At 41.7% G+C, this 24,731-nt stretch overlaps 1 protein-coding gene across 2 annotated transcripts in view; it reads right to left on the reverse strand.

The window, feature by feature from the left end:
- Positions 1 to 8,469: 8,469 nt before the first annotated feature.
- The window catches only part of LOC137624316 (acyl-coenzyme A thioesterase 1-like), a 35,411-nt gene continuing 19,149 nt past the window's right edge, over positions 8,470 to 24,731 (reverse strand). For both annotated transcript variants that reach the window (XM_068354978.1, XM_068354979.1), the window contains 2 exons: positions 18,043 to 18,245; positions 8,470 to 9,185 (listed from right to left, as the gene is read on the reverse strand). In XM_068354978.1, coding sequence (XP_068211079.1) covers positions 8,553 to 9,185; positions 18,043 to 18,245 — 836 coding nt within the window. In that variant the 3' untranslated portion in view covers positions 8,470 to 8,552. The remainder of the gene's footprint in view (positions 9,186 to 18,042; positions 18,246 to 24,731) is intronic.

Here is a 24,731-nt window from a genome sequence, read left to right on the forward strand (position 1 = left end):
TGAATGTTGCAGACAGCCTATCATTAGCACGATCGCCAATTTCTAGCTCATCTTCCACCAATGAGAAATCATCAACCGACTGATCGCTAGATCACCGTTTGCTGATCACTAGCTCGCAGATCACCAGATCGCCAATTGCTAGTTAATAACCAATCATCAGCTTCCTGATCACTAGATCGCCGATGGGCTGCTCGTCTTTCTTCGACCATTGACCTCAGCTCGCTGATCTCTGACTAGCCAATCGTCAGCTTGCTGATCTCTGACTAGCCAATCGTCAGCTTGCTGATCTCTAGCTCACCGATCACCTGTCCACGATCGAGCACTGATCATCAATGGCTCACCGATCACCAGCTGACGATCATTAAACCATTCTGCTGTCTCTCAGGGTTCTCCAAGCCAATCACCAACTCATTAATTGCCAACCTTCCTTGGCTGACTGACCAGACAGCCTTCATCTGCCTGTCACTTACCATCTTCAGCTCATCGGCAGTTCGCCGTTGACCAGCAGTTCATCACTCAGACTTGTTAGTCGACCTCTGCCCATGGTTCCCTAGATCGGAAGGCATACAACACACTTGTTCGCCATCACACCAATCCACTGAAGCGATCAGCAAATGATTGATAGCCCCCATCAGCGGCCTGTTGACAGGTGACTACTTGCAAGCACATTCTAACTGCACAGTAACCACGATACCCAGCCGTTAACCATTGATTAACATTCGCCAGACCGATGCTGTTCTAAGGAATAGCATCAATCCCATCAGGGCACTTGGTAGGGTTAAGTGTTGCTTTACTTCCATCAGTAGTAGGAGTTCCCTCCCAGGGAAGAATCCTTACATAGGGTATCGCGTCCCATCCTTTCCGCCACGAGTCAAGACCCCAGCGTCAACAATCTCCCGTTGTGAAAGGATCCGCAAGGAGCTGTCCCTTTGGGTCGACGTGCACACCATGTTGGAGGAGTTCGGACAAGGACTAAGACCACAAGTCTTCACTTGCACGCTGGACCTAAAGGACGCAGACTTCCAGGCCCAAACCATCCATCTTCTAGGAAGAATTAAAGATTCAGTCTAGGCAAACAAGAAACACCAGTTCAGGGCTCTGTGCTTCGGTCTTTCCACAGCACCCATCCTGGACTTGCAGGACCGGCTTTTGTCTCCTCCGTTTCTGGACGACTGACTGACCTAAGCAGACTCGGTGGCAACTTTGTGTTAGCACCGGAACTTCTGATCATGGTAATCATGGTAAACTTGTGGAGGTCCTCCCTTCTCCCCTCTCAGAAGACTGGTATATCTGGGAATGATTCTAGACACCAATCTCCACAAAACCTTTTCATTAAAGACAGGGGGAGAAAAGCCCCCCAACCCAGGATGCCGAACAGCAGATCTTCACCTGTCCTTGAAGACAGGTCTCTTACTCCTTTTGGCTTCAGCCAAGAGAGTTGGTAAATCCTTTGGTCCTCTTTCAATGTCTCATTCCTAGCAATGGGTAAGGTAATACTCTACTTTGTTCCTAGAAGCTTGGATCCCACATTCAAACCATTCAGATTGGGAGTCCTATGTAGCGTGACCAACGATCCAGATCAACTGCTGAAGGAAGAACTTGAGGTGCTACCTCAAGAGAACTACAGGAGCTCACCCCTGAGTGTCAATACTCTTCGTCAGCTCGGGGAAGGTCAAGCGAAGGATCACCAAGAACACGTTCTCGGCTTGGATTTGCAAGGTCGTAGACTGAGTGTTGAATCCTGATCCTTCTCCTTAAACGAAATGACCCACAGCTCATGACGTTAGGGGCATAGGTACATCCCTAGCATTCCAGAAAACTACTGAAACAGGTGCTGCAAACGGGTGTGTGGAAGCATCAGACGACCTTCACCACGAACTACCTGCAAGACGTAACTCAGGAACTTGGATACGTTCTCCATTGGCCCTGTGATGACTACTCAACAAATGGTTTAAATACCTCGGCTCCTTGATGGGCAAGTAGCAGATGGTGTAGTGCAGAGGTTACCCGGGATTAAGTCTGGGATGAATGACAAGAATGACTGGCTCTTTCTTTCATCTTCCCATATCTGGGGGAAGAGCACCTATGGTACTCTGCAAGCTGGCTTCCTCTGTCTGCAGGTAAAACCACTTCCCTTGTGTAACCTGATATAGAGATATCTTGTCGTCCCCATACCACCTGGCTGGGTGGGATTAGGTAATGTCTATGGTTGGTTCAAGGATTCCTTCATTTTTGAGAATTCTTACCCAGACTAGTCACACTGCTGGTATCACACAATCACAGAGAATGCTCAGGCCGCTAAAGCGTGCTATTGCACATAGGTTTTAGCCAGGTGTCAGGGTTTTCTCCCCTTATAGGCTATGTGCGTAGCACGAAGGGGGAAAACCCTCAGGTCAAAAGCCATCCTGTTGGTTAGCACTTCCACCCACCTTAGGGTGAGTCTTCCCTAATAAAGAGTGACAGGGTTTGTATTTAGTGTTGGAACAAATGACAAATTTAAAGTAATTAGCATTTTTCCAAACGATACAAAAATTGAGCTCTTTTTACAAAATTTGGACACCATCACCTATCCCCCCCCCCCCCCGATAAGTCTTGCCTACAAGCAAAAATGACGATAGAAGACAGGTGTGCGTGTTAGCAGGGTAGTCGGTACTAGTAATCCCCTAACCCCCCCCCCCCCCAAGTAGCAGTGGGGTGGTTACACCTGGCTAAGAGTCTTATGGTTAGTCATTCAGCTTTGCTGAAAGTATATTTCCTAATAAAGAGTTCAAGGTTTGTATCATTAGGAAAAATACAAATTACTTTAACTTTGCCATTTTTAAGAAGCATAGGTTTTAAAGTTGAAATTTAGATGTCTATCATAGGTTTTAATCGTTATATTTTTAGCATTTACATTTTATACATATATCTTTCCCTCCCGAATTTATTTGTCCCAGCCCTGTAAGAATAAACTTTGACCCATCATAATATATATATATATATATATATATATATATATATATATATATATATATATATATATATATATATATATGATTAGTTTTCATTTTAATTTGAACAGGTTGTGGGAAAACATCTGTGTTGATATCGCTCTAATACCATCCTTCCCATTTGCGGAAAGAAGCCAAATTTGGAAGGCTCGCGTCTGAGTAGCAGAGAGAATCCACTGGTAAGTTATCCTACGATGGGGATTATACAAATTTTGATTTCTAACAATATTCTGAAATTTAAAGAAAGTCCTCAACTTACAAACTTATAGGGTCCAAGAGGCTGTTTGTAGGTTGAATTGTTTGCAAGTCGAATTATGTTAAGTTTTGGCTTAGGGAAGGCTTCACCTAACTTGCATACCTACGATTATCAGCTGCAAATGTCAACAAATCTTCTGTTTCATATTGCAAATGTCGCCTTATATACTGCACTAAATTATACTGTATATTGGTTTATTAGTATTTCATAAGCTTTTGGTACAATATATAGGTTTTATGTTTTCAGTTGGATATGTTTGTGTCTCCCAATGTTTGTAAGTTGGGGACCTCCTGTATTGTACAGTAAATGATTTGCAACATTCTGGCATGGCCCCAGGTTAAGACTCCATGTCCTCATGAAGCCACGTTGGGAACCCTGGAGAGAGACTGTTTCAAGATCATTGGTAGTGAGGACTGAGTTTTTTAATTGCCTTTTCGTATGCTTTAGGGTTATGGTGGCCTGGTGGTAGCATCCTTGCCTGGTGATTGCCAGACTGGGGTTCAAGTCCCGCTCAAACTCGTTAGTGGTCGCTGTAACCTCACCATCCTTGTGAGCTAAAGTGGGGGGATTGAGGGAGCCTATGAGTCTATCTGCTAAGTCATCAGCAATCATTGCCTGGCCCTCCTTGGTCCTAGCTTTGGCACTGATATGTACAGTATACAGTATATGGTCAGTCTCTAGGGCATTGTCCTGCTTGATAGGGGAATGTTGTTGTCCCTTGCCTCTGCCATTCATGAGTGGCCTTTAAAGCCTTTAGTATTCTTTTGTGTTCAGTTGTTTTGTGGTGTTGGTGATGCATTGGTAGTTGTTTTGAATCTTTTCTTTTTATATCAGGAAGTAATTCTATATTCTGTCTATCATTGCAACTTTAAAAATTACAACTTGCTGAGAATGTTTTTTTTGTGGAACAGGCTGACATTTATAGTTTATATATAACAGATCTTTTTTTAATCTTGTTACTAATCTTAAAATATTTTTGTAATTACTATTCATTACTTCTCTTGTAGCTTATTTATTTCCTCTCCTCACTGGGCAACTTTTCTTATCTGTTAGAGCCCTTGGGCTCATAGCATCCTGCTTTTCGACCTGGTGTTAAAGCTAATAATAATAATAATAATAATGATAATAATCAGAGGTAAAATTGATTTGTTGTAAATAAACCATGAGAGACTTGTGCTTATAGCTGGTTGAACTTAAAATCTGAAATGTCTATCTACTTTTTTGTTTCATTTGATCATTCAGGAACCTACCAATTATTAAAACATTTTTACCAAAAAAAAAAAAATGCCCCACAATAAAGTAAAATTTATTTTGAGTTATTTACTCTGTGTATAAACTGGTGTGGCTGACAGAGCATAGGCCTAAAGGTAATCATTTATAGCTAGGCCCACACAACAATATCAGATGGATAAGTCAATGATAATTCCATTTCGGTCTGATCTGCTTGTGTGTACCTTGGTCCTATTATACATGGGCTCACATCTATAATTACATTTGTCTTTTTTATGTTCAGTTCACTCAGGCCTATGCACGGCTTTCTACCCTTAATATCAGTTCTGCCGTTTTCAATTCCTACTGTCTCTTCCTTACCTTTGGCTATCCTATATCTTTTATATTAATACACCTTTTAAATTAGAATAGGCACTCGGCACAACGCATACCTTCACTTATACAGATATACTTCTCTTCACGAAAGACTCTGCTTAGGAAATTTTCAAGCTACGAAACGAGATGCGAATATTTTTATGACTCACTTTACGAAAAAAAGAGATTTGCCGCCCAGGCTGAGAATAAAATAGTCACCCATCAGAGAATTGAAGAAAATGGGTTCAGACAACAGAAAATGTAGCTGTAGTCTATAATAGGGGTAACTACTGTAAAATTTACATGAAATCCCAAGCAGACTGGAATGGGATTTTGCATGATCTTTTGTGCTTGAATTGGTCATAATTATATAGTAGTGTAGATCCTGTTGTCTCTTTGAATGAGAATCTAGTCAACATAATTGATAGGCGTATCCCTTCTCATGTGATATGGTACCGAGTGAAGGACAAACCTTGGTTCAATGATGATTGTAGACGTGCTTATTTGGAGAAGCAGGAGGCCTATCGTCTTTGGAAGGGTAACAGATCAGATTTGACCTGGAACAACTATACTCAGCTTCGAGCTTTTGCTCAGAGAGTTTATGCCTCAACTGAAAAGGAGTACAATTTAACCATAAAAGAAACCCTTTCTGGTACAACTCAGGAACATAAATGGTGGTCTACCCTTAAATCTGCACTCTTTGGTGTAGATGCAACAGTTCCTCCTTTACTTAAACCAGATGGCTCAGTCACTCACTGTCCAAAGGAAAAGGCAACCCTTTTGGCTGATGTTTTTGACAGTAAACAGGGTAATGAAAAACTTTAATTTCCTCATTCCTGTTTTCCTGAGGCTAAACAAATTAATTTAGCTTTTTGATCTCATGAGATTAAAGCTCTGTTGATGGACCTTGATGCTCATGGAGGTGTAGACCCAAATGGTATTTTTCCTTTGTTTTTTTTTTTTTTTTATAAAGACAGCAAATTTCTTAGCTCCAAAGTTATCTGTTATTTTGCGCAAGTTAGCAAGAAGAGGAGCTTTTAGCACTAGTTGGAGAATTGGTAATGTTACTCCTCCATGTAAATGTGTTTGTGGTAATTCAAGTCCCACTGATTACCGCCCAATTTCTATAACTCCCATATTATCTAAAGTTTTTTAACGTCTTCTGGGAAAGCGTCTTAATAGGTTTGCTGAAGGTAATCATCTATTCCCTAGTTTGCAATTTGGTTTTTGTAAAGGCCTTGGAGCATGTGATACCCTTCTTACAATCTCCAATGCTGTACAGAAATCCCTTGATTGTAGTCGGGAAGTTCGTATGATTGGCCTGGATTTTAGTGCTGCCTTTGACCGTGTTAATTATGAGGCCCTTATTTTCAAACTGAAACAGTTGGGAGTGGGTGGGTCGTTTCTTAGCATTGTTATTGATTTTTTAAGCAATAGATTTCAAAGAGTTGTTGATGGGCACCATAGTGAGTATAGGAATGTTCTATCAGGTGTTCCACAAGGTAGTGTTCTTGGCCCATTACTTTACATACTATATACACATGACATGTGGTTTAGCCTAGAAAACAAGCTTGTTGCATATGCAGATGATGCTACTCTTTGCATCAATACCATCCCCTGAATGTAGATCTGGGGTTAGTGAATCCCTTAATAGAGATTTAGCTAAAATTAGTGCATGGTGCAAATTATGGGGTATGAAGTTGAATCCTATCAAAACTCAAACTATGATTGTAAGTAGGTCAAGGACGGTGGCTCCTCAACATCTGGATCTCAGTATTGATAATGTTTCTTTAAATTTGTATGACTCTTAAAATTTTAGGTGTGATTCTCGACAGCAAATTTACTTTTGAGAAACACATTAGGTCTGTGTCTTCTTCAATTGCACAAAAAATCGGCTTATTGAGAAAGTCTTACAAGATTTTCGGTGATCAATCTATTCTAAAGAAGTGTTTTAATTCTTTCATTCTACCTTGTTTTGAGTATTGTTCTCCTGTCTGGTGTTCAGCTGCTGATTCTCATCTTAATTTGTTGGACAGAAACTTACGGTCTATTAAATTTCTTATTCCTGGTCTAGATATTAATCTTTGGCACCGTCGTTCAGTTAGTTCATTATGCATGTTGCATAAGATTTTCCATAACTGACCATCCTTTACATTCAGATCTCCCTGGACAATTCTACCCTGTTCGTAATACTACGCAGGCAGTTAATTCTAATAGCCAGGCCTTCTCCATCATGAGGCTCAATACTACACAGTATTCTAGAAGTTTTATTCCAGCTGTTACCAAGTTGTGGAATGATCTTCCTAATCGGGTAGTTGAATCAGTAGAACTTCAAAAGTTCAAAGTTGGAGCAAATGTTTTTATGTTGACCAGGCTGACACGAGTCTTTTTATAGTTTAGATATAACATATCTGTTTTTGATGTTTTTAATAGTTTATATAGGACATATGTTTTAATGTTGTTACTGTTTTTAGAATGATTTATTGTTAATTTATTCTCATCGTTTATTTATTTCCTTATTTCCTTTCGTCACTGGGCTATTTTTCCCTATTGGAGCCCTTGGTCATATAGCATCTTGCTTTTCTAACTAGGGTTGTAGCTTGGCTAGTAATAATAATAATAATGATAATAGTATAGTATTGTACTGTATGTATTGTATTATTTTCCATTTATTATTACATATGTTGTAATAACTACTTTTACAGGTATTAACAGTTAGTTTAGGTATATTGAATGGTTCAAATGTATTTGGCTGTACAGTATTTCATTGTGGTTATACTGTAGCTTTATAATGAGATTTAATGTGGTGTTTTGTAGGGTTTGGAACAAATTAGGCAATTTGCATGTGAAATGGGACTCACAACACGAAAAAATCACTTTACGAAAGCCACTCCAGAACAAATTAATTTTGTGGTTTGAGGCATTACTGTACTGTATCGCGCTGTATATCACAAGAGGCTATTGAATTATAAACATTTTTGGTACTAGTTTCATGCAAATGGAATAGGAATTGACCACGGTATAAAAAAAGACGTTCTTTATCGTTTTGTTAACCCGACTTTGACCTCCGACCCAATCCCTTCCAAAACTTAATCAAATTGTCCTTGGATCATGGCCAATCCTCCCACCAAATTTTCACGAGATTTTGGTCAAATAGTTTTCGAGTTTTGCAAATCACAAACAAACAAACATACATAAATGAATAAATACATGCTGATCAAAACATAAAACCATTTGGAGAAGGTAAATACATCTACCCAATTACATTCCAAAGGATTTCTTATTAAATTTATATATATTGCATGACATGATTACTACCTCTTAATTGAATAAAAAAATAATGAGAGAGAGAGAGATTTTTTACATATTTCTCAAGGTGAACAGTTTTTAAAAGTACAAACAAGACAATCGAACATTCCATATACAATACTCACATAATCTCATGACTAAGTGGAATAATCGTCTGTAGCAACTTACTACTGTATGCTTAATGTGGAGAAAATATATATCGTACAGTACAGTAAAAGGCATAGAGACAAAAATAATCCTAAAACTAATTGATAAAAGATCCTAGATTTTAATAATTTTGTGTACATGAAGTGAATCCATGTTGGATCAAAACTATGTATAAAAATATGCTTTAGAATATAAACTTTATTTCAAAAAAGTAAAAATATAAACTCTTTAACTGCCAACACTGACAGTTTAAATTTTCACAACATTCAAAGTTGACTCTTCACAGGAATGGTAGGTGATCTAATTTCATCATTGGCTTTTCTCTTTTCCACCAGGTGATGCCAGAAAAATCTCCGAACTTTTTCCCAAGCATCGACCTGACACTCGGTGTGGTATTTCGCAGTGCCGCCCATGCAAAGATTTAACATGATGGTGTGTAGAAAGTAAACGTAGCAGTGTGGAGAGTAGGGAGGCTCAATCAAATGTCCCGCACCAGGATAGGACTCAACATGATAACTATACTTATAATCATGAGAAGAGAAATATCGGCGGGCAAGCTGAGCTTGAATTTCTGATGTAATGTCACGATCGTCCGTTCCTACTAGGATGAGAAAAGCTGCATTGCTCTTCTCAAGAGGAAGTATGAGTTTTTCCACTGCTTTAATGTCTGGCCTAGCAGCAGAAGCCATGAGTATTCCATCGTCACTCAATCTTAGCAGATCATTATTCGTTGCGAATGCTGGATAGAATTGGTCTCTCACTTTCATACCTCTTTCTACAGGTGCAAAATACCCATTGATAGCGACACAAGCAACAACAGAAGGTATGAATGTAGCCATTGACACAGCTAAATCTCCCCCTTTGCTAGTACCAATGCAACCTACACCAGAATGAAGTACCTGAAAAAATATACAGAAATTGAATCAATTTGGCGTCTCACTTAATGTACTTCTATCTTACTTCACTTATGTAGAGTCTCTCTTTGAGGTGGAAATTCAAGCAGACTTTTCTTCTAACTCTTTCTCAGGTAAGTCGGAGATTTATTCAAGAAGGAACCACGATAAAAGACGACAGAAAGGGAGCGGTTCCATTGTAATGTATCTATTTTTGGGGGTTATGAATATGAAATTTAAATCTGGATTGAAAAAATTTATATCATATTACAATAAAAAGATAACTGCAACCTTTTGGTTTTCCCCATTACAATTTGAAAACACCCCTATCAATTATAAAAAGACGTTTTTAAAGTTAAACACCCCACTGCATATACCAACCACATGAATAAAATTATTTTAATTAGACCTTCAACCAACTAATAAAATAATCTTGTCAAAAATTTTGTTTACCAAAAATATCACAAATCGTTTTTTCAAGTAAATTGTAACTCTCCTAACTACTGACTACAAGCCTGAGACCTTTAATCTATTAAGTGACCCCCAACTGATTGACCCATCAAAGTATTCTAAGGAGTTCTCTTTATCTACAACCTTAAGGGGCGCTGCTCACGACCTCTGCCTGGAATTTTGGAAATTCAAATCATTGCATTTTCGGCAAGGAGAAAGTCTATATTCCCTTTTCAAATGTTGTTTTTAATGAAAACAATTTGCTTTATGGCTATAACATCCTTTTCTTATAGTATTTGCATAAGTGCATCCGTTCACCTATACGACCCTTCTCCGACTAGAGTAAGCAAATAACTAATTTTTTGTCGAGAATTTGAGGTGAAGTCACCCATAAACTTTAAATGTGCAATTTTCTTTGATCAGGGCTGAGTGAGAATGTAATTTCTTTCTTTTCTCGATCGTGTCGTGAAAAAATATATGTTGCGTTTCTCTAACGCTTCTTTCACACAATGCGTTTTTTCCACACACGAGGTGGTCTCCGCACTGCTGGTATACAGAACAAAAACTGCCTATATTGCGGTCGCCGCATGCAAATTAAAAACATTACCTGATTTTTTGTGAGAGAAGAGGTAACTTTGAGTCGACAATATTCTAAAATATGAATTTATGTCATTATATGTAACTGGATTTGTGTATTAATTATACAATTTCCTAATTATCTTTGCAAAAACTAATTTGCCATAATTGGTATACTTAGGAAGGTTTGTAAATTGAAAAATTAATATACTCAGCAAATTCACTCTTTTCTTTATCATCCAGACTCTCAAAATCCTCCTTTAATCCACAGCAAACATTTCTAAGCCGACATAACAGAACTCCGACATTTGTATTCTTTTAGATTTTTGTCCCATGATACTGGTTTCATTTCTACTAAAGAAGTAAATAATTCAATATCAATATTTTGTTCCATGCCTGTGTGTTTATTATTCACATCCATGAGAAGCACTGTCTGGCTCACTAATTCTGGCTGAACAAGAGGCGGAAAAAAATTGCATGGTGTGAAGACTCGTATTGACCATAATAGCCAACTGTCGCCATCAGCGGAGCGGATCCGCGCAAGGCCAGTGGGGCACCGCTCATGCAAGACGGTGCTGCTGCTGCGGAGGAAAATTCGGTCCACTCTAGTGTGAAAGGGTTCATATACTCTTATCAGTCGACTGACAAAGGTGAATTCGCATTGTGTGAAAGAGGGCTAAGTCATATTCATTGCATTTCTTTTCTGTTTTTTTATTTATTTACAATTCTCATGTTATGGACATACTGAACAATGCAGTGCCAGATACTATAACTAAATGTGCCCCAAAGAGTAAAATTTGCTCAGAAAATACGCAGATATGAATATTTTATGCTAGCAACTTATAGTCACGTAGGCATTTGGCACGTGTACATTTTTAAATATGTAACTTCCCTGGTAGTTACATATATATATAGCTTAAATCCCGCATTTCGACATGGCACGACAGAAATTCAAAATTCGTGGCGATCGCCGCCATGACAGTAGGTGGTCATACATGAGCGCCATCACTCGTAGGTTATTATAACCATTCCCAACATCTTCAGAAATTCTCTGTCGTTGATCGAGTCAACACCTCGGGAATTCTTTTCGTGGATATATTACTTTATTCTACAATTTGGTGAAGTACCTTTTGTCTGATTATTGTTAATAGCTTTCTCTGCCTTTCAACTATCGAAGATATTGTATAGGATAGTTTTTTTTGTGGGTCCAATTTGGACAGTTTAAGTGAACTTGATTTCAAACAAAGATGTCCAGACCCAGTAATGGCTCTTCTGTTGTTAAAATTTGGTTGTTGGGCTAGACCAGCTTTCGAGCTGCTCTTTCTTCCTGCACTGTAATTAACAGGGAGCATGTATGTACATGTATTTCGCTTTTGAGAATACTAATATTCATATATCCTATTGTATTTTCATTCTGGCCCTTGACTAAAGAGAATGTTCTCTCGCAACGGGCAGATCTATTATGATCTAATGTCAAATAGTTTAAAGAGCTAGTGTTCAATGGCACATATAATGAAGCAATGCAGTCAAGCTACAATACGTAATACTCTTGACAATCGTTTTTTGTTTTCACAATTACTGGTATCGTTATTTTATATTTCGATTTTGAAAATACTAATATTAATCATATATTCTATTGTATTTTCTTTCTAGCCCTTGATGAAAGAGTATAATCTCTCGTAACGGGTAGGTCTATTAAGATCTAATGTGAAATAATTAAAAGTGCTACTATTCAGTGTCAGTGCAGTGGAGGGTGCGTCCATTCGTGTCCGTCATAATCCCAGCCGGGGACCTCTTACATGCTCCCCAACCCCTGCGAGAAGGAAAGTCGAAAGGCAAAAGGATATGGCAGACCTTGATTAGCGAACGGACGTCCCCTCGAACGATCATGTTAATGTACAGATCGCTCCATCTTAATAGTAAAAGCGAGGTTAAAATGTATGCGTCTTCATCGAACGCAAAACCGCGATGTGGTTGGAGCCAACCACTACGTTCTAAACCACGCAAGAGACAAGTCTCCTATTAACCCTCCTAAAGTGACTGGTGTTTGCCGGAGGTGTTCCTTTCGGACTAAGACTACGTGTCAGCACCGAAACAATTGCGTAAGACGCATAGTCCGTCGGATGAAGAAGGTGCTCAGTTTACGTCGGTACACGCTCCTTCCCTGGCCCCATATTGGGAATTGTCACAGGGACTTTCCCCTGGTAACCACCTGGACAGACTCTAATGCTGTTTACAGACGCAAACACCAGTCTCTCACAACAATCGATACACGATTCAGATCGCGCACAAGGCGCGCTAGAAGTATCGACAGTTGACGATACCTCTCAACGATCACTACATAGTTCAGTTAGAGCACATGACGCTCATTATGTATCTGATTTGTCTGAATTAAAGAGGTCTATTTCGTCTCTGTTACCGCTTACGACTCTCGGGCAGAAAAATTACACCTAAAAGAATCTAAACACAGCGATAGACCAAGAAAGCAGTCTTCCGATAGTATCGGACAGCATAGTTCTCCGATACTCGGCAACGCTCCCTCGCAGCGATCAGCTCGTGTTAGGACAGACGCATGCGGCAGTCTGGTCTCTTCCTCATGGCAGTCGCAGACCCCAGTCTGCTCTCTCCTTCACAGCAGACGCAGACGCCAGTCTGGTCTCTCGGAGGAGATCTCTCACAACAATCGATACATAGAAGTATCGACGGTTGACGTTACCTCTCTGCGAAACGCTCCCTCGCAGCGATCAGCTCGCGTTACGGCTAGCGTTAGGGCGGACACATGCAGCAGTATGGTCTCTCCCTCACGGCAGACGCAGACACTACGGCAGACGCAGACGCAGACGCTACGGCAACGGCAGACTCCAGTCTGGTCGTATGCTGGAATCTGACAGTCAAAATTTATCCATTCAACAAGATAGTCAAGCAGTTGTCTCACCTTCGCGTTCTGCGGGACGCGTGACTATCGCTCAGGTGAGACACATGCGACAAGTAGGTTAAGTCACGGCAACCTGGACGCATGCAGCTGTCTGTAAACTCACGGCAAAGTGGACGCATGCTGCAGTCTGGACATATACTGGACACATGCAGTCAGGTTTTGTCACACGTCACTATAGACAAACAGTTGTCTCTTCTTTGCGATTGACTGGACGCGATACTAATGCTTCCTCACGGCTCGCGGCAAACTCACGACATTCGGGACTCATGCATTAAACTGATACCTCTCATGGAAACATACAACAGTCTCAATCTAGACCCATGATGGACACATATGGTCGGGACTTGTCCTCGCAACAGGATAGACAAGTTTTTTATCTTTCGTTCGCGATTTTCTGAACGCACAACTAACGCTCCCTCGCTTCACGCTGTTGACATACAACATGCTGAACGCATGCTGGACGCACGCGATCAAGATTTTCTATCGCATGGGTTTACAGATGTTGATGCTCCCTTACAGCATGATGATCTTATGCTAGAAGCACTAGAACGTGTCTCTCACTCGAGGCTTACAGTACATAAACGTGATACTTCTTCGCAACTGGATGATATCCTTCACGAGATTTCTTCCAAACAAGATGAATTATATTTGGAAGATAGTAACCGTCACGATGACGCGGTTTTGTCTCCTACTCATTCGAATCAGGGAAGCGATGTTCCATTAGCCGAATTAGAAGATGAATCTCAGGATTCATTACAGTCAGCTGATTTGAAAAAAATAAATATGGTTCTGGCTCGATCGGTTAAGAGAGTTTTCTCAACTCTCGACCAATGGACGTCCAAGAGAAAGGTTCTAGGGAAGGCCTCCTTTTTCTTTTCCTCACTCAGGTCAACCATGAGCAAGTTGTAGTTTATGTGGTCCAATTCTGAAATGGACCATCAGCTGAAGTAAACTTTTAGACAGTAAAAGTCTTCAGCCTTATGGACTGGACTCTCAGAACTCTCGCAGAAGCCACAGACCCTAGGAACAAGGCTTAGATACATCTGATTGCCTATTTGGTTAAGGCCTGGAGGGATGTCCCCATCGAACTTTCCGCCCTTTTCATGGCAGGAGTTCTTAAAAAGAGAACTCAGAGGATTGCGACTGGAGATCAAACTAGATTCTCAAGACAACAGACCTAATAAAAAAGTGAGACGTTTTATGCCTCCCATGTCGTCTATACCCCTAGAGCTGACAACAGTCCACTCAGGAGACAAGGCAGCAGCTCTTTAAGAACAAGTGAGCCTTATGCTGTCAAAATCATTCATAGTAATGTAGAGGACACCTCCGCGGAGAGTTTTTTACAATATACTTTTCCTAGTTCCAAAAAACTCGGGGGCGGGATGAAAACCTGTTCTGGACGTCAGTCCATTGTACACATAAAGGGAGTTAGGTTTTTTCTTTGTACCTGGACGACTGACCACTCAGAGCAGAATCACAAGTAAAGTGTCTGGAGGCTCTTCAAAGGATAATGCCCTTAACGCAACAGTTAGGTCTGATGGTAACCTGGCTAAATCTCAACTAACACCCTCACAGAATTTAATTTTCTGAGGATGAAAATTGGTTCAGTTCGCGTTCAAGGCGCTCCGGAAATGTCGCAAGGACTTTCCCCTGGTGGTCACCCAGCTACGGTTGACGATCCCTCGCAGCAATCAGCACATGGTTTAGTTCGCGCACACGGCGTGCTTCATGTGTCTGGTCTGTTTAAACTAGAGAAGTCAATTTCGTCCCTGTTTGACGCATACGATTTGCGACAGGGATCTATGGATAGAGTCTCAGAGGAAATGACACATAAATATCAAAGAGCTAGTGGCCTTTCACCAAGCCCTGATTACTCACTTCATAGAAAGGGAGAATAATGTCAGGAGGGATCTTCTCAGCAGAAGAAGGTAAGTTCTTACTGCAGAATGGACCCTACATCACGAGGTGTGCACCAACCTTTGGATGACTGTGGGGTCAACACTCGATAGACCTCTTCACCTCACAAATGACATAGAGGTTGCCGGTATTTTGCTCTCCAGTACCAGACCAGGAAGCAGTCGCACTGGACGCTTTTCTTCTGAACTGGGAAGGTCTAAATGTGTACTCTTTTCCTCCATTCAAGATCCTGGACAGAGTCCTGAAAAGATTCAGGGATTCGGCCAACGTCCACATTACCATGATAGCTCCTTTTTTGGTCTATGAGACATTGGGTTGCGGAGATGATGGAGTGGCTGGTAGATACCCCCAGATCATGACCACTATTAGGGTTGATTAATCTGAGTGGTACATATTTAGAGTGCGGTGCAGGAATAATAGATTTTATTTTCCTCTACCAATACCTCTATAGCCAATATAGCAGAGTTTTTCTGTTGTATCTAAGTACAAAAGAGAAGCTAGCTATGCCTTGCATGAAGGGTTAACTCAGCATATCAACCTCTGTCTTTCGTAACCGACACATTGGCGTGTCAGGTAACAAGGATCTCTCAGATCTCATTAGATCTTTTGAGACGGCCAAGAGGAAGGACAATCCAACCTCCTCGTGGAACCTAGATGTAGTCCTGGCCTTTTTAACCTCAAGTAGGTTTGTACAGTTGAACAAGACATCTTGGAAGTATCTTACCAAGAAGCCTTTTTCCTAATTTCATTGGCTTCAGTCAAAAAATTAGGAGAGTTAAAAGCCATCAGCAAGAAGATGGGCTTTAATGGAGACAATGCAATTTGCTCCCTTCAGCTAGGCTTTCTTTTCAAAGACGAGACAGACAGCCTCTGATGCTCAGTTAAAAAGCCCTCTTTGCCTTTATCAAAGAATTTTTCAAAGGATTTAATAAGGGAAACTATAAGATTGTGAGTAAGAAGTTTTCCCTATCCTTAAGGTAAAACCATACGAGGTTAGAGCTGTAGCAATTTCTATGACTTACAAACTCAATAGGTAAATGAAGTCAAATTTTGGAGCCTACTTTCTGATGAAGTAAATCAATCTTCACAGACTGCTATCTCAAAGATGTCCAGACCCAGTATGGGGATTACTATTCCCTGGGTCTGTACATTACCTCCGGTTTCGTAGTTGGAGAAGGGTCTACTGCCTCTTCCCTATAACTTAATATATACCCTTGCCTTTTTTTCTTGTACTTGTTCACATGTTGTTTGTGAGGGTTGTCGCAGCCTTCCGTCAGTCTCTGATGCAAGTCAAGTTAGTTTTAATGCGTTCACAGTTTGTCTGTGAGGCTTGTCGCAGCCTTCCATCAACTGAATCCTTGGCTATGCCAGGTTTGCAAGGGTGGTGGTCTAGCCACTCTAAGGGTCGTGGACCTTCTGGCATCCCCAAGAGACTTTTCAGCCCCCTGAGTGGATCACTGAGTCTCTTAAGGAACTCAGGCGAAATGAGGCAGTATCATTGTGAAGCCAGCTTCCTTATCAAGTTGTAACGCCAGAATCAGTATCCTTGGCTATGCCAGGTTTGCAAAGATGGTGGTCTAGCCACTTTAAGGGTCGTGGACCTTGTGGCAGCCCCAAGAGACTTTTCAGCCCCTGAGTTTATCACTGAGTCTCTTAAGGAATGCAGGCGAAATGAGGCAGTATCATTTTAAAGCCAGCTTCCTTATCAGATTAGAATGACAGAATCAGTATCCTTGGCTTTGCCAGGTTTGCATGGGTGGTGGTCTAGCCACACTAAGGTCGAGGACCTTGTGGCAACCCCAAGAGACTTTTACAGCCCACTGAGTGGATCGCTGAGTCTCTTAAGGAATGCAGGCGAAATGAGGCAGTATCATTGTGAAGCCAGCTTTCTTATCAGGTTAGAACCAAATTGTTAGTACTACTATTGTAGTTATTAATAATTATACGTATTCCCAAGGGGATGAGGTTTTCAACCCACCTCCAACTATGTGAATCAGCTATATATATGTAACTACCAGGGAAGTTACATATTTAAAAATGGTATTTTTATTATAAAATAAATTTTTAAATATACTTACCTGGTAGTTACATATATAAAAGGGCCCTCCCTCCTCCCCTCTGAAAACAGAGACATCGAATTTCTGAAGATGTTGGGAATGGGTCTAATAACCTACAAGTGATGGCGCTCATGCATGACCACCTACTGTCATGGTGGCGATCGCCACGAATTTTGAATTTCTGTCGTGCCGCGTTGAAACGCGGGATTTAAGCTATATATATGTAACTACCAGGTAAGTATAATACCCAGTGGCGAGGTGTAATTACCCTTAAAAGTCAAAACTAACCCTTAATGAAGTTATTCAAATGATTTCTGAAAAAAAGCCAATTTCTCAATACAGTACATGAAATTTTCAGAGACAAAATTTAAAGTACTTTTTTATTGTTTAATATTTAACGTTCATATATGAAAAAATAGGAAATTTTATGCTCTAAAGATTTATAGAATGATTGTCAAAAATTATAAAAACCTATATATGAAAAAATGGCAATCTTTATTAATATTGCCAATGTTTGGGGACAAACAGGATGGATAACAATAATCTGTTCTAAAAAAATATTTGATAGAAAATTATCTTTGCAATGCTTCTTAAATTATGAAAATCGGTTGAGAAACAGTTTGAAATGACCCCAAAAAACAGAATCAGATAAAATATCAATTAAGCATAGAGGGGGGTTAATACTACATTGCCATTATAATATAATGTATTGTATAATATAATTACAGCACAGTGCATTAACTACTGTAGGGTACTTTACATTTAAAGTACAATTACAGGTCAAAAGTGTATATATACAAGAAATATCATCTTTAGTTTATTTTGCATATCATCCACAGAATTCTGCAATAATAGAATTGTTGTGGCTTGGAACCTAGTTACCAGGGATAAGGTTTCCCTCTACTTTAAAAAGAAAAGATATACTAACCTTCTCATGCTTCTGAAGATACTCTACAGCCTCTTCAAAATACGCAATGTCAAACTCTTCTAAGAATTTGGGAAGATCATCATAGTTGAAAAAAGCCAGAGCAAGTGAAGCAAAGCCACGACTAGCAAACTGGGCTGACCTAAATTCAAGTAGGCCTCCAGAAGTACCAAACATATCTACAATTCCTGGGAATGGACCATCACCTGCAAAGGGAATCTTATAATAACATAAAATACAGGTACATTGGCCCATCCCGTATCAGTGCTTACAGCTCCAAAGATGGTCAGAACAGGGTCGAAGGACAGGCTGTGAGGACACTTTTGTCACCCCAATGCAAAGAGACACTAAACACCGGAAATACTATATTTGGTGCACCTTTTTCTGTCACACCATTTCACACCTTCGTCCACTGTTCTTTTATAACTTTATTAACAAGAAATGGAGGCTTAAAAGACACTTGTCTTAAGGGGTACAACTCGCAATGTCTGCTTGGACTTTTGGAAATTCAGATGGTTGCATTTTTTGCTAGGAGAAAGTTTATATTTCATGTTTCAAATTGTTTTTTTAATGAAAACACCTTTATGACTAAAATGTTCTTTATTAATACACACACAAGCCCATCCAGTCCCTTACATACCCCTTTCTGATCAGGCTACCTATTTATTTACTTTTCTTCAAGAATTTGAGGGAAAGAGTCACTTCAGTGTCCCATAAACTGCAACAACAAAATTTCCTCTAATTTTCTCAAGAAGAGAATATCATTTCTTTCTTTACTTGATGGTATCTTAAATAAACGTTTGTTGCACATTTCTCTTAAGTTATATTCATCGTATCCATTTGTCAGTTCATTTTTATCCATACAATTTTCATGCTGAAAGAAGCATAAAGTGTCAGGCAATAACTGAAGCATAAATTTTGCCCCAAAAATAGCCATTTGGTCAAAGCCCATACTTATGCATACTAAAGTATATTCAACCAATCTCAACAAAACTTTGAAGCCCAATTTCTCAAAACGGATTTTTTTTTTTCTAGAAAAATTGCAACTACTGTACTTTCTTAATATTGATTGATTTTTGTCATTTAAACAAGAAAAGGTAGGGAAATTTTATCACACAATTTGTGCATTCTCTTATTGAAAAAAACAAAAACTTCCATAAGAACAATAATCACCGCTGAAAGGGGCTTTTTTACATTGATAAAATACAGATAAAAAAGTTGAGTGAACTAAGAAAATTTCCAATTTACAACTTTTATATTATTATTTTTGGGCTCAAGCCATGACGTCCTGATGGAAGTTCCTAAAGGGTAGCTTCCTTGGGTATATATAACTACGGCGATATTCCCAGAGAATTTACCTTAAGGTACCCAGAATTCTAACTCCTGGAGCGAATATCCCTAATAAAAGAACCAGGGATATCGCGAAATATCAGAGGACGTATTCTTGACACGCCACATAGCAATCTGCACCCCGAACAGAGTTAACACTACGAAGGGGTCAATTAGCAAGAAAACGAAAAACGAGAAAGAAAGGAGAGCCGCTCGCAAGGTATCTCTCTTCTCCTGTTTCGTAAGCGTGCATTGCGCCGCTCATGGCGCCATCTGTATTCCTTTTTGCGTACCTTAATAACTCGGTGTTTTTCCCTGTGTTATCTCGCAATTCTTGGATTATTTCAACTTTATAATGCTTTCTCCAACTTCTGCTTCTGATAAGTTGAGTATTATTTCTTTTATGTATAAATGTAAGCTCTTGGTAATTTTAAAAGTGATTCGATAGTGATATCGTTGTTACAAGAGCTGTTGCCTACCGGAGGCGTCCTGGACGCTGTCGCTCGCTATGTATGAGTTATTTAGTTAGCCAGAGTGACGTTCCCGGCTGTTTCGCTTTAATAATTTTAGCTATTCAGCGTTACATAGGTTTTCTTTATATGATGCTTTTAGTATTTCCGTTTTGGCGAAGGATTTGCCGATTCGGACCTACGCTAGACCTTGTAGCCTAGTCGTTTGGCCCTAGTACTTTCCTGCATGATATTCAGATTTCCGAGTGTTTTAAAATTTTATTGAAGCTTTAGGCAGTTTTATACATTTAAGATTGTTGATTTTCTTCCAAGATAGTATACGAGGGAGTTTCGGTGATTTCGCCTAGGCTAGTTGTCTATGGGGCCATAGTATACTTTCTCACACTTCCCGGTTGCTCTCTTCTCTTCGTAGAAGGTGTGCAATCCCTTTCCCTCTGCTTAAGCCTTGGGGTTAACCCTAATGATTTATCTGAATTGACTTTAAATACAACTATATTAGGGTGTTTCTGTTCTTTCCTGTTTCCAGTAAGTCTGGCTTCAGGAAGGGGGCAGGACATCAGAGTTCTTAGTCTGAGTCTGTTTCTGTCTAGCTTATGATTGAGATTCCCTTGCTAGACTGACAGCAGACATAGGAGGCTTAGCCTCCTTAGTTCACTTTCGAAGGTTTCTGTACGAGATGATTCCTTCTTTTTGTGATCTAGCAGACTAGTCCAGTGTTGTTGTTCTCGGTGTGGAGGATGAGATCCTCTTCTTCTGTGAATAACAACGCCTTCCTTGCTTTGGTTCCGAGGGAGTTGGCAAGTATTGCTGGCCTCCCTCCTCGGATCTCCCCGAGGCTAAGATGAGTTTTCTTGGCTGCGGGTGATTCATTATTAGAGCAAGGTTGGCAGGACCCTCTTCCCCCTTTTCCCCTCTTTCCTTAGTGATGGCCTAGCCACTGCATCTCTGTCCGTCATTCTACATCTGCACCTAGTATAGGTTAGGATGTGGGGTTGACTTAGTCCCTTGCCGGCCGGCAAGGGTCTTCTGCTTTGAGTGCTGCCCGGACCTCCCTTGGTCTCTCATCCATGTTTGTTTGTAGAGCCAGATGGCATTGGTCAGGAAGCCTGAAGTTATATTCTCCCCTTCCTTATGTGCACTCTTTCGGGTTGCCGGGCTATGAGGCAGTACAGTCTCTTATCCCGGCATCCATTCTGTTTTTCTTCTAGTGTTTGTACCCTAGCCCGGCTGCCGGCCTAAGTGGCCGGCAGCCGGGCAGTCGGAGTTCTCTGGTTCTTTTGCTGCCGGCCGGCTATATATCACACCTTTGTTCTGCCGGCCGCTACGATTAGTGGCTGGCAGCCGGGTGTTGTTGTTGTTTAGCTGCCGGCTGGCAGTCCCCTACCGGCCAGCAATAGAAACACACCGAGGTTCTGCCGGCCGCTACGTTTGGCGGCCGGCAGACGGGTGCTATCTTGTGTAGTTGCCGGCCGGCACACGCATTTGAACCAGCGTTCTTCTACCTTATAGTCTATAAGTAGTATACTTTGGAACTAATTAAGGTGTGTGCCGGCCGGCACATTACCTTCTATACTGTAGCCAGTATTTTTCAGTATAGTATATACTGTAGGGAGAAAACTATAGTATAGTATTTGTTACAACACTAAGTTTTTTCTAACACTTTTGTGTTGTCTTGCACAGCCCTTTGGTGTAACCATACAGATAAAGAAAGTGAGTTCTTTCTTATCTACTATCCAGCATTTTAAAATCACTTATTTGGGTGTGAGCTACACCTGTTTCCTCTGGAAATTATTTATTGGTCGCTCTAGAATAGATTAACCATACGATTTTATTATCTGGAAGGTTGCAGCAATTGACTGTGCGGGAAATACAAGTGTGTGTCTTTCCTTTCTAGTTTAGTTATGCTAAGCTATGTATATCCAGTGATACGTAGTTCACTTGATACTCATGAAATTTTCTTCTCTTTACAGGAGGACCATCCGAAGTGTGGAAGCGTTTTCTGCAACGTCCGCAGTAAGAACTTCTGCGGACATGAGTTATGTAGGAGGCACGCAGCATGCACTGTCTCCAAGGGTGATCTGTGGTATTGGGACCGTCAGGTATGTACCGTGTGCTCTAACCTGATTACTGAGGGTTTTGATTCCCCTAAGACGGCGGAGTCAAGGGACGCAGCACGGGAAAAGCTTCGTACCTGGGTAAGGGGCTTTCAGAAGAACACTTCTGGGCCCTATCTTCCAAGTGAGAAGATGAAGGCTTACCTTTTCCCCAAGGCGTCAGCTGAGGCAGTGATTCCCCAGCCTCAAGCTGAGATACTGTTGGTTCAGATCCCGGTGGATGCTGAAGTCGCGGACGCCCTGCAGGACATCCAATTGGACGATAGGATGTCGGAGGTGTCCGAACGTTTGGAAGAAGACCAGGAAGAAGGGCAGGCTCCAGACAATGAAGAGGAAGAGTTCGACGAAGTGTCGGCTACTCCGGTTCAGGCCCCTGAACCTATTCCCTCAACATCGTCCTCTCTCCCAGATGAGCTGGGAAAGACCCTTTCCTCCATCGTTGGAATGATCCAACAGATGCAGAGGGAAAATAATGAGAAGGCTGCTGCAATGAAGCTGGAGATGCGGAGACTTGCAGCATCACGTGGGCCCCAGAAGGAGCTCAGCATGAAAGACCTTCCCTTGTGCTCAGATGCCAACCCTTGGAGGTATGCCGAGCACATGCCTATGACAACGGGAAAAATCGTCATTTCGGAGAAGTTGGGCTCAGTCCCCCTTGAGGAGGTGGAATTCTGGCCCAGCAAGGAGTCGTATCCGGACTGTTATATCCGTCTAAGGAAGGAACCAGACTCAAAGGAAGAAACGGAGCCGAAGGAGGTCATAGTTTTGGACCACGCTAAGGCTCAAGCTTTACTGTCAAGCTCGATGAAAGAGAGGGGCTTCACAAACTCAAAGGTACCTGCTTTGAGTAAGAAGCACCCTTCCTTTGTGTCCTCTCCTTCTAAAGCCTTCCCCTTTATGCAGAAAGGGTTTACGGCTGTGCTGAAAGCAATCGAGGCAGGTAAGCCATGCCCCTCCTTGGAGGAGTGTAAACCTCTGTCTTTGGCCCTACCCAGGATCACAAGGACTGGAAGGACGTCCATCTTACCTTCTCGTCCATCTTACCTTCTCAGTCGGGAAGTTGGAGGCTGATATTGCCGGACGTCAGTTCGGTGAGAACCTCCCCAAGCTGTCTGACTCTTTTGCGCAGGGAGCTTGAGACAAAAGAAAGACTTGCTGCCTCAATGTCTCATCAAACGACTCTGGAGACAATGGCAAGTGACCCCAAGGTCCATGAAATGTTTATGGTAGTGGCTAAGACACACCTAGCCACAGTGACGAAGGACCTTAATAGCTTCGTCAAAGCTAGGAGGGCTTGTATGGAGTTCGTGTTCGCCTCGGCTGCGGTGAGGCACGAGCCAAGGAAGCTAATCTCCTCCAGCATTTGGGGCAAAGACCTCTTCCCTAGTGAAGCGGTCAAGGAGGTTGTAGATAAGGCCGCCACAGAGAATAGAAACCTTCTCCAGAAGTGGGGCCTATCTCTCAAGAGAAAGTCTTCCCCGGATGAGGGTCCCCAACCAAAGAGGAAGACTAAGAAGACTAGGCTACCCTCTCGGCCAGCCAAGCTATTCAGACAACAGCAGCAGCAACAACTTCCTATGCCTACAGTGCCCCAGATGGTGGCACAAACCCCGACCACGTACCAGTGGGTACCCCAAGCCGTGTCGACGCAGTCTCCGGCATTTAACCCAGCGTTCGAAGAGCAGTCAACTACCTTTCGAGCGAAGCCTAGAGGAGCAGCCAGAGGTTTGTCTAGACGCCCCTCAAGGAGGAGGGGATTCAGGGGTGGTCGCGGTCAAGGAGGCAAGACCTCAGGGCAACAGCAGCCAAAGTGAGATGATACCGGTAGGAGGGAGACTTCAGAATTTTCGGGATCAGTGGACCTTCGATCCCTGGGCCCACAGCCTACTCAAGAATGGACTGGGTTGGAGCTGGTACAGCACTCCACCCCCGTGCCCTCGATTTTTCCAACACTCCACCCCCGTTCTGGAGGAGTACATTCAAGACCTGTTGGAGAAAAGAGTAATCCGAAGGGTAAAGTCCATCAAATTCCAAGGGAGGCTGTTTTGTGTTCCCAAGAAGGACTCAGAAAAACTCAGAGTCATTCTGGACTTGTCGCCACTCAACAAGTTCATAGTGAACTGCAAGTTCAAGATGCTAACACTGCAACACATAAGGACCTTACTGCCCAAGAGGGCATATACCGTCTCCATAGATTTGTCAGACGCCTATTGGCACGTTCCAATCAATCGTCAACTCTCCCCCTACCTAGGGTTCAAGCTACATCGAAGACTCTACGCCTTCAGAGCCATGCCATTCGGGCAAAACATAGCCCCAAGGATCTTCACAAAGCTTGTGAGCGTAGCTCTCAAACAATTACGCCTAAAGGGAATCCAGGTGGTAGCCTACCTGGACGACTGGCTGGTGTGGGCAGCATCCAAGACAGAATGTTTGCAAGCTTCCCTACAGGTGATCCAGTTCCTAGAGCATCTAGGCTTCAAGATCAACAGAAAAAAGTCTGGACTTTCTCCATCTCAAAAGTTCCAGTGGTTGGGAATCCACTGGGACCTAGTGTCACACTAACTCTCCATCCCGGCGAAGAAGAGGAAGGAGATAGCTGGTTCTGTCAAGAGACTTCTGGATTCCGAAAGGATATCAAGACGCGAACAGGAGAGTGCTGGGGTCTCTCCAGTTTGCCTCAGTAACAGACCCAGTGCTAAGAGCACAGCTAAAGGATGCAACCAGAGTTTGGAGAAGTTATGCATCAAACGAGCGAAGAGATCTGATAAGACCAGTACCG

Source organism: Palaemon carinicauda, chromosome 31, assembly GCF_036898095.1.
Source record: "Palaemon carinicauda isolate YSFRI2023 chromosome 31, ASM3689809v2, whole genome shotgun sequence".
NCBI classification, from domain to species: domain Eukaryota; kingdom Metazoa; phylum Arthropoda; class Malacostraca; order Decapoda; family Palaemonidae; genus Palaemon; species Palaemon carinicauda.